This window comes from Strigops habroptila, chromosome 13 (genome assembly GCF_004027225.2).
Source record: "Strigops habroptila isolate Jane chromosome 13, bStrHab1.2.pri, whole genome shotgun sequence".
Taxonomy (NCBI): Eukaryota; Metazoa; Chordata; class Aves; order Psittaciformes; family Psittacidae; genus Strigops; species Strigops habroptila.
The window spans coordinates 5573980-5587261 of record NC_044289.2 but is presented as its reverse complement, the minus strand read 5'-3'; the positions used below and the strand labels follow the sequence as shown (position 1 = coordinate 5587261).

At 42.2% G+C, this 13282-nt stretch overlaps 1 protein-coding gene across 2 annotated transcripts in view; it reads left to right on the top strand.

The window, feature by feature from the left end:
* Nucleotides 1-948: 948 nt before the first annotated feature.
* Nucleotides 949-13282, top strand: part of PHACTR3 (phosphatase and actin regulator 3) — a 108617-nt gene continuing 96283 nt past the window's right edge. For both annotated transcript variants that reach the window (XM_030503171.1, XM_030503170.1), the window contains exon 1: nucleotides 949-1504. In XM_030503171.1, coding sequence (XP_030359031.1) covers nucleotides 1396-1504 — 109 coding nt within the window. In that variant the 5' untranslated portion in view covers nucleotides 949-1395. The remainder of the gene's footprint in view (nucleotides 1505-13282) is intronic.

The window sequence follows — 13282 nt, the reverse complement described above, 5'->3', positions numbered from 1 at the left end:
TGGACACAGGGGCTTGGAGCAACCTGCTCTAGTGGAAGGTGTCCCTGCCCTTGGCAGGGGATTAGAACTGGATGAGCTTTAAGGCCCCTTCCAACCCAAACCAGTCTAGGATTCTATGATTAATGGAAGATTTTCTGACACACAGTTTCACCCATAATATTTGACATAGTTATACCCATCTAGAGAAGAATCTCAACCAGCCTCACATGTAACCACTGCTCCCAAGTCAGCCCAAGAAATCCACTTACAGGTCTGTGCACGCCTTGATGCCAGTTCCACCTAACAAAGGCAGTGTTTGCTGTGCTCCCCAACCCTGCCCACCGGATCCCTACAGGCGCCGAGTGCTCTACGGGACTTCACCGGGAGAGGGGATAAGGAGCTTTCCCGATTTTTGCAGGTCAGGACTCTCCGGAGATCCGCCCGGAGCCCTGGGCACGCACAAGCCACCGCACCGCGGGACAGTGGAAATTGCAGAAAATATTCCATAAAAACAGTTATTCCACTTATCGAATTCCCAAACCAAACTACTTGGTCTGAGTCGAACCCTCCCCCAGTTTTCCGGGGGTTCCTTTGCCAGGAGCTCACCCCCGCCTGAGGGGCGACACGGTCGCCGCGGAACCTCCCCCCGGGACGCGCGGGTGCCCCGGCAGGGCGCGGAGTGAACGGCCGCGGCGGCCGCGCGTCCTGCCAGGGAAGAACCGGCGCTTTCTGACGCGGGGGTACCCCCCCGCCCCGACACGCTCCCTCAGCCCCGGGCCGGGACAGGCGGCGCACACCGAGCCCCGCGACCGGGCGGGATGAGGATGGGAAGGGAATGGGATGGGACGGGACGGTGCTCCCCGCGCCGCCAGTCACATGTTCCCGGTGGGGGCGGAGCCCTGAGGCCGCGCGCACCTGCGGCCCCCGCCTTTGTGCAGTGCAGGTGCAGCGCCCGCCCCCCCCCGCCGTGACGTCACACGGCCGCTCGCGGGGCACCATGGGAGAATCCCAATGTTTTCCGACGGATGCGCTCAGCAGTGTGGCGGCTTGAGGCGACTCCGGGAGCGACGCTCGGGGCGAGGCGGGGGGGACACGTCCCGGGAGGGGGGGCGTCGGCGGCGGCTGTGGCGGTGGGGGGCCGGGCCGGTGCTCCGCGCCCCGGCTCTTCCCCACCCCGCCAGGCAGCATGGCCCACCCCCGTGAGACGCCCGGAGCTGCCCCCTGAGCGCCCGGCGCCGGCGGAGCTCCCCGCCGCAGCCTGCCGACGGTGCCGGGGAAGATGCTGCTGCCGCGGCTGGTCTTGCCCGGCTGACGCCCCGCCGCCGCCGCACCCCCGTCCCCATTGTCCCCCGGCCGCCGCCGGCTCCATGAGCGCCTCCTCCTACCCCCGCCTCTAAGCTTCCCGCCCTCCACCTCATGGCTGCATCGGAAGAAGGGACCGGCTGCTTTCTCCCGAGAGGCAGGTCTCAGAGTGACCCCAGCATCCTCACCGACCCAGCGGGCCCCGGCGCCGGAGAGCGCCCAGGTACCGGCAGCGCCCGGAAGGGGGGTGGGCAGGGGCGCGCCGGGACCATCCGCCGATTCTCAGCGCGGCCAGGCAGGGGATGGGGAGCGTGGTTTCCGCAGCAAGTGACGGAATGGTGCAGCGGCTGCGCTCGGAGCGGGGTTGCAGCGGAGTAATTCCCGCGGCTTTGCGATCCCCGCGATCCTCCACTGAGTGAGCGGGCGGGGGGCGCGGCTGGCGCTGGGCGGCGGGGCTCGGCGGAACCCTCCGGTGAGGCTCCGGCGGAGCCGGCTGGTTACTTTCGAGGGGTGCTGGGGAATAAAGTCTAATGAGGCAGGCGGTTTGCATGGGATCACCATGGAGACACGGGGACACAGGGTCGTAATTAAAGGCTTTCTCCCCGCCAGAAGGTAATTGTCACTTCCAAGGAGAAGCCTGAGCTTCTTATGGGGTGTGGGCACAGGGCGAGGTGCAGGGGGGCACAGCAGGGGAGCCGGAGTATAAATAGAATATTGCGATTAGATTTTCTTTAACAATGGCTAATGGTGTTTTCAGCTTAACTTCACTTTGAGGAATAATCCTAAATGTCTGTTGGTGGTGACTCAGTCATTTCAGACTGTCAGAACCCAGAATCCAAGCAATGACCCCTTGAGAAAAAAATAAATAATAAAAAAAAGAAACAACTCCATCACTCTGATGTGATGTGACTGCATGGAAAGGCACAACAACAACCTGGAGGCAAAGGCTAAGAGCCAGTTTACTCTTGATTTCTCTGAATAGGTGGTCACACAAGAATGGGAAGGTTTCTTTATGAGAACAGGGTAATCAAACCAGCGTGAGACAATGCAGGGGGTGTTGATTGTTGCTGCCCGTTACACTGAATTCTAAACCTAGAAATAGCTCTGGGTTTTGGGTCAGGCACTGTCAGCCTGGGAGAGACAGTCCCTGAATGCAATTTTGGACTGAACTTCAGTTCCAGCCTTTTTCAGATTACTGAGTAAAATATTCCAGGCTCTTTTCATACACCTGCTATACTGCTTCCTTCTGAGACTGTGAGGATATTAATATCTGTAACTATTTTAAGTTCTCCTATTTATTTGTCTTATCAAGCAATTCTGAGCACCTTGCTCTAGAGCGAAATACAAATTAAATTAAGGCAAACAGTAAATGATTTATCTCTGATGCCCAACTGCTCTGATACCCTAAGTGAAGGGAACAAAGGACTCTTCTAACATGAACTGCTCGACTCACTCCCAAAGGGGCAATCTTGGCTGAAAGAGGAATGTATGTTTCTGCCATTTGATTTCTGGAAGCAGAAGTGACTAATGAAAGGAAGGCATATGCAGTCTCAGGTTTAATTCCTCTGTAGTATTTTCTGCTAATTAACTATTTTGGCCTTTGTGAGATATACAACAAAGAAAGTAACAACATGTCTGACAAACAAAGATATAAACATTATGATGTGTTTTCTAAGGAGAAAGAACTATCAATACTAAGTAGCATTTTTTCCCCCTGATACAGACTTCATCAGATAAGTGTCCCATTGCATGGCAGAAGCTATGCTAACACACAAGAAAAGATGTCTTTGGTGGTATTGTGTTAAACATACAACATGTGGAGAGAAACAAAAGGTGATAAATACATATGGGTTTCATCCAGGTGGGTATAGATAGTAGCAGAGTTAGCATATTTGATAAGCTTTTCACGTTTTAAATTTGCTCATCAAATAGTATTGAACATCCATGTGCTTCAAAATGATAATAAAATGAGCATAAATGACTTAATTTAAATAATATTTTACCTTACAGTGGTGTAAGTAACCTCTCACTGTGAGCAATTTCATACAATTGGCTACTCAAAAAATTGAAATACATTTTATACTATTGTAAGAATCATGTACACTAGATGACATAATTGTAATTTATCTTATTGTGGAAAATAATTTTATCATTATCATTATAATACCAACATAGCCATCTATGGACTCTAGTCAAAAGAAAGTCTTAGGAGTGCTAAATGAGACGTAGTGAGTTTGTATTTACATCCTGACCCTGCTCACAGGCAAACCATGTAGAGAAGTAAGTTGGAACATACAGGATTCTTTGTTAATTTAAAAACTGGATTAATTTTCATTAACATTTAAGTCATGCATTGAAATTGCACAGACAAAAAAAAAAAAGCCAATAACAAAATATGGATATAACTGAAGGATCACTACAAAAACATTCCTACTTTTATATGGCATTTGAATGATACTACATTCCTGCTGGAGATGCACTCCTATTTTGCAACATTTTCTTCAATGCATGATGATGTAGTCAAGGATTATTTTGTGTCAATTCATTTGCCTGGGTCTACTTAGAGGAAAGTAGATAGAAGATGTGGTAATAGATGAAGTCAACCTTTATTCTAAAGATTTTTCTGGTGTTCCTGTGGGTTGGTTTAAAGACATAATTTATATTCCTTTTCTTGACCTGTACAGTTAGAGTTTTTTAGCCCAGCTTTATACAGGACATGTCAGTGGCATAGCTGAGAATGTAGAGGTGGCAGCATGTAGCTTTTCCTGTATTTAGCTAAGAAAATTCCCCAGTGCAATGCTTCATTTTCCTTTCTCTCTTGAACCGCCAGCTGAACGTAGCATTGACTGTACACAGCTTGGTGACAAGCCTTGCTGGCTGTCCTGCACAACTTCACAACCTTCTATGACTGGACCATATTATCTCTTTTTACCTGACACTGAGTAATATAAACAGGTTCAAGGAATTCAGGATGACCAGACTGCAGATAGCAAGTATTACTTCACCTTTGTATTGCTTTCATTTGCAATTTTTTTTTTTATGAACTATTGCTTGAGGTCAAATCTCAAAGGGTCTTTAGCATGTGAGAATAAAGCTGAAGTTTGTTTTGGGGGGGCTTGGTAGTTTGGGGTCTTGTTGGTTTTTTTTGTTGTTGTTGTTTTTTGTTTGTTTATTTGTTTGAAGGGGACTCCCTCTTTTTCAACGGAGCAAGAGCACAGAATAACTAAGTAACAAGTTGGTTCAGATAATCTTAGATGTTGATTTTTGAGAAGTTTGGGACACTCACAACCCTGACTGATGCCAGCAGAAGCTGCAATTACTCCTTGAACAATCAGGGCCTCACGATAAAGCTTCTTATCAGTGTGCTGTTCTTCATAAAGCATTCACTGTAGAAATGAAAAGCTATTTTATAAGCTTGATTTTCTAGAACAGATGTAATCTTTACAGACTTCAGTAAACTTTATCACATGTAAACAACTTTAAAAATTAATACATGGCCACTATGGTCTTATTAAATATTCCTGTAGTAAATAAGATAAACATGGTGTTCAGTAACCTAGACTAGAGACAGTTAATAGCTATTTATTCAAAACCAGAGATACAAATTCACTGATTTAGATCTTTCACATGCAACTTTAATTAAACAGCAGCTCCTCACAGTGATCAATTGAGATGTCACAGTCATGGTCTGCGAAGAAAGTATGGACTTCAGTTACCTGTGCAGGCTCTACTGGCAAATAGATAATTCCCTCCAGCATTTAAATGGTGCATATAATTCTTATTGGTAGAGAATACTGGAAATAGCAGAAGAAAGATAAGAAGGAGTGAATGTTTATTTGTTTTAACTGAATCAGTTCTTTTCTCCTTTAAGACAAAACAATGCATTTCAGCCTGTGATTTAAGTGAACTATTTTCTGACCACTGAGCAATAGTTTATGAGAATCACTGTCCAGTGAATGCTGGACTTCACATTCCAGTCTTTTCTGAAGCACACTGTCACGCTGAGTGACCAAGCTTTAAGAAGGAGTATGTCCTGAATTTGAGAAGCACACATCAAAATACTTAGGTCTTGCTTAACTATAGACTGTCTCTAGACTGTGCTATTGTTAGAGTGAATTTTGTTTTCCTTATTGCACCATGACTTAATGCCAGATTCAAAGAAGTATCACAACTTTCATTTGGAAATCCCCATAGGAAAGAGCTCTAAAACCAGTAGCATCCTTCCCTGCTGCCATTAAGATGGCTGTTCAAGATCCCATTGTTTCCACTGAGTTTGGGAGAAGGCCAGAGTATGAAGTTGTATCAGATTGTGCGTATAAAGACACAGCCTAATTGATTTTAGATCTGGGGTTAGCTCTGAGCTGAAGAACTAGTCTAGAAAATATCACTTCCTGCCATAACATCAAGGGTAATTTTTTGACGCAGGGAAGTTTAAAAAAGGTAAAATACTAGTTAAGTTCTAATTTAAAAAATTAAAAGGTGGTGGTGGAAGATTATTTAGATGGCAAAAGACAGCAATCACTTAAGAAAACATAATGCAGAGAGATTTCATTCATTCCAATGATCATAGTATTTTCCTTTCCCCTTTCTCTTTCCCCTCCTCCACCTTTCCAGGTAAGGATCGAGAAAGAAAGGAGAGTCTAGAGAGGGCATGGGTATGAAATTCAGAACAGATTTCAGTATCACAATCTATCTGAGAGACAGTTGCAGGAAGCCAAAATATTGCTCTCGTTATATGCCAGTCACAGGGCATACAAAAGATTGACAAGCGCATTTGATTTGTAGTCATAGAAGACAGGGCTCCACAGACTGAAGAAGAGCACATCATGTCAAAACTCAGTATTACTTGAGGAGATATAGACAGCCATGACAATGTGTGAAAATGTCACACCACACCCTCCCCCCCCCCCTTAATTTTGGGATGGATGGATTAAATCCATTTTAATTTGTAGAAGTATACGTTGGTGCCATCCCAGTTTGCTCTTTATGCTGCTACTTTTCCTCCTTGGCACAATACAATTAAAGAATACTTTTTCAGGATGGGTGTTACTGAGTTCTTCAGCAGACCTTGCCAGTGGTCCACCATGAACTCTTTCTCCTCCAGTGTAGGATCTGTACCAAGGCAAGGAGCTGTTGTGGTGCACGCAGTATTGTTAGATGTTGTTAACACCTATATTAACATAATTTCTTAGCATTCTCATTGGAGAAGACTGATGAAGGGGGTTTCTCAGCCTCTACACTGGTTGCTGCAGTGTGCTTCCAGATCTGACAAGTTAAAGCTATTCCAGAGTAGCTCCAGAGATGTACAACTATGTTGCTGCCAGATACTAATTCCCTTTTTATTTCTATTAATACCATGTCTAATCAGCAGCACCGTGCACTGAATTAACTCGAGAACAACTGAATAAAACTTTAAGCTCCTTCATCACTGTTTCTAGTTATCATAATTCAAAAGTTTTGTAGCAGGAAGCATTCTTGTAAGTATTCTTCTGGGATGATAAGGAGAGAGTTGAAGTGGTTTGTTCCTTTTACACTGTTCCTCTCTCAGCTGAAGGATGACCTGTAACACAGCAGAGCCTCAATATAAGGACAGCATCCATCAGTAATGCCTAGGGAATGTTGTAATGCAATAAAACATCACGTTTAGGAATACTCTCTACTAGAGCTTTTCTTTTTTTTTCCCCCTCTTCTATTCTAAAGGAAATTGCTAGCAGAGCAGGCGCCAGGCCAAAGAAGATGCTGTTGATGCTCTGCCTGTCAGCTGGCTGCTGCTCTCATCCTTTTGCAGTCACTTAGATTACTGCAACTTAAATCAGGGACTTGTAGGCTTATCTGTGATGTCTTTAGTCATTGCACAGATTTGCAGATGTGACACTAACACTCGAACCAGGTCACGCCTATTAAACGTTCCTTTTTTCCCACAAGAAAGATTTTGGTTTCCATTTCATTTTCCTGTATCAACCAATCTGTTCTGTTAACAGAGATGGTCTAACCTTCATCCTATTTCTTCTGAAACAAGAAGTGTACGTACCAGGTCTCCACATCTTTTCCCATCACTATTAACTTATGACTAAAATAAAACAAGCTGGTCAATGCTTTTGCTCCAGTTTATGACTTAATCGTATGTTTCATACATATAAAGCCATGGGATATTTTAAATTCTCTCACTCAAATTAGAATGTTTCTGTTCAGATCTATCCAAAGGGCCCCCAGCTGAAAGCTGCTGTTCCACACATAATGGGGAGTATATTCAGGAATGCTCAGAAGAGACAAGAGACATGCAGGATATTAATTTACTTAATATCCCATTTCTTTTTACATTGAGATCCAAATTTCAGTCCTATAAGGTTCCTCACAACCTTTATTATTTGTGGGAATGTAGAGTTTATGGTGGTTGCCTGGGTATTTTACTTACTGAAACTCTGCTTAGTTTATTTTTGGGGATTCAAGAGAGAGCTTGATGAGGTTCTGTTTCAATGCTTCTCTTGCAACCGTTAAATGAGATCAGTTCATAAGTATGCTACTCATGTTGAGGGTTGTTTTTAGGCTTTTCCAAGGTTTGACTGTTACCAGTGTTTGGAGGTTTATATTTAGCCAAATATTGGAGTTCTGCAAATGAAATAGAGACCTTTAATGGGGGGGAGGAGGGGGGAGAAGGTGTTTTACAGTTCTGTTTTCTCTTAAATCCCAAGTTGGCAGGTACTTTGAATGATGCTGAAAAGACATTTAAACCATTTAAACCTTTTTATCCAAGAAGTGGAAATACTGATGATAGACCATCATAACCTAGACTGGATTTATGAAAGTGAGGTCATCATATCAGAAATATCTGGTAGTGTTTTATGAACTTTTTTTGTACTTATAGTTACTTCTGCATCCTTGAGTAATAACTGAGAGTCCTCTTTTCCTCTTAGCTTTACAATCATTGTCTTCTGAGCAGAAAGTTTGGACAGAATCTCACTTTGAAATTCAGAAGCCTAAGGGAACATCACACAGTCCAAATGTGTGCTCTGCTCCCACGTTACAGAGACCCAACACACTGTGACTGATATTCCGGACACTTGTTGGTTCTCTTATTCTCAGTGCTACTGGCAAAACCCCTGGGACACGTAAAGGATTTGGTCTAAACTTGAGTATCAGAGTCAGAGTAGGTAGGTAGTCTATCACATGTCAGTGAAAAGCTTTTTCACTACTTATCTGATTTAATAGTTTCTATTATCCCTTGCTGAATCAAAATTATTAGTTCTAGAATGTCTTAAATATTATATCCCCCCTGGTTCCTGGGAATTCTTTCACATGCACCAGAGGGAACCTTGTTATGTGCACACAAGTTCTTTCGTCACACTTATGTTTGCTTGCAGCAACTATACTCTGGCATTAAAAGCAGCAGGGATGACATTGCACACTGTGCAAACCATGCAGGATTGATTTTTTTATTTTTATATTGATATTTAAATAATGCACTTGCATCTTACTGAAGAAATTTTCGCGTCTTAAGTATACAACCATCAAAGCAAGCTGTATAAGTGAAAAAGGGCTTTTTTCAGAGTTGCAGTGTCTCATACATCACAGAGAACTATTACGGATCTCTTGTATATGCTCTACAAAGGGTTTCTATTTTCATCCGTAACTCTTCAGATGTTTTCATGCATCATAAAAAAACTATCACAGATTACAAAAAAGATTCAGGCTCACATTCTCCAAAACCACAGAAAACAGTGAAAAAATCCCAAGTGTTTCTTATGTTTTACGCATGGGGAATTGAGTTTTAATTAACTGCCTTTGCTGGGTTTTTGCAAGAAGCCGGTGGCACCACTGGAAGTTGACTCTGGATTTTGTAAGGCTCAGTCCCATACCTTAACCGCAGAAATCATCCATAGCAGTATTACTGTTGTGGTAAATGCTGCTTATATATCTAGGTGTTTCAGTCTACAGTCAACTTATGGAAAAAATTGGGAGGGAGAAGAAAAAATATTTTGTGTGGAAAAGGAAATCTGTTCTCATTGTAAGGCCAGACAGCTGAGATTTATTTATTTAGTGATTTATTTAAATATAGCTGCAGTTTCTTGTCCTATGGCTTTCAGTGTTTCGTATTATTAATAATGGTGAAAACAGTTTAGGCAAGTACATCTTGGAAACTTGGTGAATTAAAGAAAAAAATAAATCTGAAACTCTACTTTTTTGCATAATGTTAGACTGGGACAGTTTATTTAAAATCGCAAACGAGTCTAGTCTCTTCCCTGGAGATTTAGGACAAGAATTTGTATTTGTTAAGTCTTCAGAGATTCAGTCTTTGAGCTGAATATTGTTTCACCTAATAGGAAAAAAGGGGAAACCATGGTTGTTTTGATAGAAGATGGACAAGGATTTCTAATTACCATTTAGTACTTCTCCTTCTTCTTTGCAATTAATTTATCATCTAATGACCTTTTCTGATATGAAATAGGTAGTCGGGAACTTGACAGAGAAAGTTAAATCACAGACTATGTATTTGTTCACACTTTTCTGCCCGCCCTTGGGCAGGTATATCTACACCAGCTTCAGTAAGGACAGAATTTAAAGAAAAAAAGGAAAAAAAGAGCAGTAACAAGCATCCCTCTCCAAAGTTAGGCAGAATGGGCATTTGCACAGAGTGGAAAGGGTTCAGCTAGGCTACAGAGTCCTGAAACCCTGTCTTATCTTTCTCTCTTTGATGTTACAAGCTTTATTTTAAAACTAAAGTAAACTCCAAATCTGATTGCATACATTGAGTACAAGTACTCAGACTTAATGTGCACATATAATAATTTCTGCACTCGATTAGTTGCTTCTCTGTGCAAATAAGATAAACTCATATGGCTGTCAAATAATAAAAAAACTTCACACTTTGGCTAGGAATGAAGATGGTTTAAGATGATTCAGTCAGTTAATGTTTGCACCAGACTGAAAATGGGAGTCTCACAATGCTTGGAGCCAGGTTAATCTAGAAATGGAACTGTTTATTTTAGTGAGTAGTTAAGTAACAGTATTAATCTTTCACAATCTTTGGTTTTGGAACTGCCCAATTCGAGCTGTAATAAATAATAGGGCTAAACTATTAACGTATAACATTATGGCGTTTTCTAGCCAAATCTGTGGCTTTGTGTTTTTAAAATTTAATATGTAGCATTAATTACCCTGGCTTCTCTAAGTAGGTCAGATCTATAAATACCAAAGAGTAAGTAAAGCTAAATATGATACCTTCACTATCCTTCACAATGTAGCTGGAGTTTTTATGCTAACACAATGGATTCTTTGTGCCCATTAAATAAAATGCCTTTTTTTTTGAAATTCAAGTTGATTTATGGTCTAATGTATACACAATTGATACATGCCTTTGAGAGAACATCATATGACTACTCGACACAGGTCAATGGTTTCATGCTTGTGTCTGCATGAATATTTCAGTAAGATGATCTTAATCAAAGGGTATCTTATCTTGTGTTCTGTAGTACAGTAATATCCTGTAATCACACATGGCTCATGCATGCAGCCCTGTGATTATAGCTAAAGAAAGGCAGGTCCCTCTGCATAAAGCACTTCATGATTGTTGCATATAATGAAGAGACAGTTCAGGTGTTAACTTGGTTATTATATATATATATATTTTTTTAACATCCTCAGACTGTTCTGTTGCTGCATAACCAGCAACTGGACATAGATCACTGCATCACATCAAACCAGTGAAGCCTTCAACCCTTTCTGAAGGCTGCTACATCCCTCAGGCCATGCAGTCTTCCCTATGCCTGGCCCATATTGAGCTGCTGGGAATGTCTGTCACATTTCATTCAGTTCCTCACAGAAGTCAGCGTCTCACCTCTTAACTAAACAGCCTGCACCAAGACTTGGGGGTTTTTTTTAATCCTATAAGAGCAAAAGAAATGCTCTACTGGGTCAGAACTGTGGTCCTTCCAGTCTAGGACAGTGTTCTTCACGGGGCAGTAGAAGATGCTATTTCGGGAGAGCATCCTTTCTCAGCCTTGAAGCATGAGACAGGCTGGAAGTAAAGCAGAGGGTAACTGAATGAACACATGGGAACACCAAATGAAGCATTGAGGGTCAGTCTTCTGACTGTGACTGCAAATAACACACACAAGTGTTGATACTTTGGGCAAGTTGCTCGGCATCTAGAACCAGCCCTCCTTTCTTGGGGACTCACAGAAACAATAGGAGAAGTCAGTCTCTAAGGGAGTTTCTTGGCTCCTTTTTTATTCTTTCATCATGAATGACATGAATCTGTGTGGAATATTTAGACAGAGCAAACATTCTCAACAGAAAGGTTAGCTACTATTCCACATAAGAGTTAAACACTCTTCCATATTTCCATGTCTTGCCATGTAAGAGATGTGATGAGACTGCTTTGTAAGTAACTGTCTAAGCTAGAATACCTCAGCCTTCAGAATTAAAATGCTTTCAGTTGTGTATGATGGGCAGAGCGGGGAAGATCACAGCAAGTTTAGAACTGGAGCCTGGGAAGTTTTCCACACAGTGTTCAGTGTTGCAGCATTATTTCAGGACTTGTGGACTTGAGAACTGCAGTGAAGGAACAGGGAAAGGAAGTAGCTAAAAGATTTCTTCTCAACCAGCATACTTTCTGGGCAGTAAATAATGGCCACAGCTGACCATCCACCTGAGGGATCACTGAATTACTGTAAGCATTGCAATGACTTGTTCCCTGGATTTTGAATAGGCATGGCAGAGTGAGATGGCTGGATTGAGAACCTTAAATCTGGACCATCCCAAATTGTTTCAGCAGCAGCAAGAAAATGACAGTACAAGAGAAAAACCCACTCACTCAACAGTGTGCCAGTCACCTCTAATAATAACAGAAGTCCTGAAGAACATACTAGTTTACTGTAAACTCCTGATGCTAATTCAGCAGTGAATGATACAAAATAATTACATCTTCAGTAACCCCGTGATTCTACTAGATTTGTAATGGGAGCAAGTATCAACCCTTGCCTGAGGCTAGTTTACTCGAACCTTTGCAGTAGTGGTTAACTTAACAGATGACATGATCAGATGCGTATTTTCTTAAGGCAAACATAGGGTATGTGAACGACAGCTGTCAAGAGAGATAGCAAATAGACTTCATAGTGTTATGGTGTACATTTTCTGCTGTAATTCAACCAGAAGAATAAACTGAAAGGAAGCCAAGTAACAGAGATTATTTTAACAAGTACAAAGAAACGTCCTCCAAAATCTGGAATATTGTGCATGAATGGAAATGTGTTAAGAAGGATCCTTAACTTGTAATAGAAATGTATCCTGTATATCACTTCTTTAGTCCAATAAAGTATCTTTGAAGGCAACACAGTCTGATCTGGAAAACTGTCTTTCCTCTTATCTCATGGAGTTGGTGCTTTCTTACATTTTCTTGGTCTCTTGTGAAAGGGTAGAGCTTGTTGTAACTTCTTTTATACTTTTCAGTTTGTTTTCTCTATACTTTTTTTTCCACTTTTCTGCCATCTAGTCTGAGTTCATTCTGTTGCTAGCACTTTTCTTCTGCCTTAGCAAATGCAGGAGCCCCCTGCTCCAGATGCCTTTCTCCTGAATTATTCTTCTGGAAATAGAATGGGTGTTACTACTGTAACACCAGAGAAGCCAGCAAAGTCTGCCATCCTATAATTCTAGCATTTTCAATCCTCAATTTGATCTTGATCTGTCAAAAATCTCATTTATGACGTATGACAAGATTGGATCCTCTGTCATCTAATGAAGAGTAAGTCTCACTGAAAACTATTCCCTTAGGGCATGTACAGTGACTCTCCTGTGTGGATGCTTTGGTGTGTAAGCAAAACTGACCTCACACTGAGGCTTTTCCTACAGGTAATACTCAATAGGGTCACTGCTGTCTTTTTTCAGAAACTATATATATATCCTTTGTTGAAACTTGCCATGTTGTGGGCATCATGAGGTGAAACATGATTAAATAACCCTTGTTTCTGAAAGAAGAACCTGGGAGTAAAAAATAGAAGAAGCT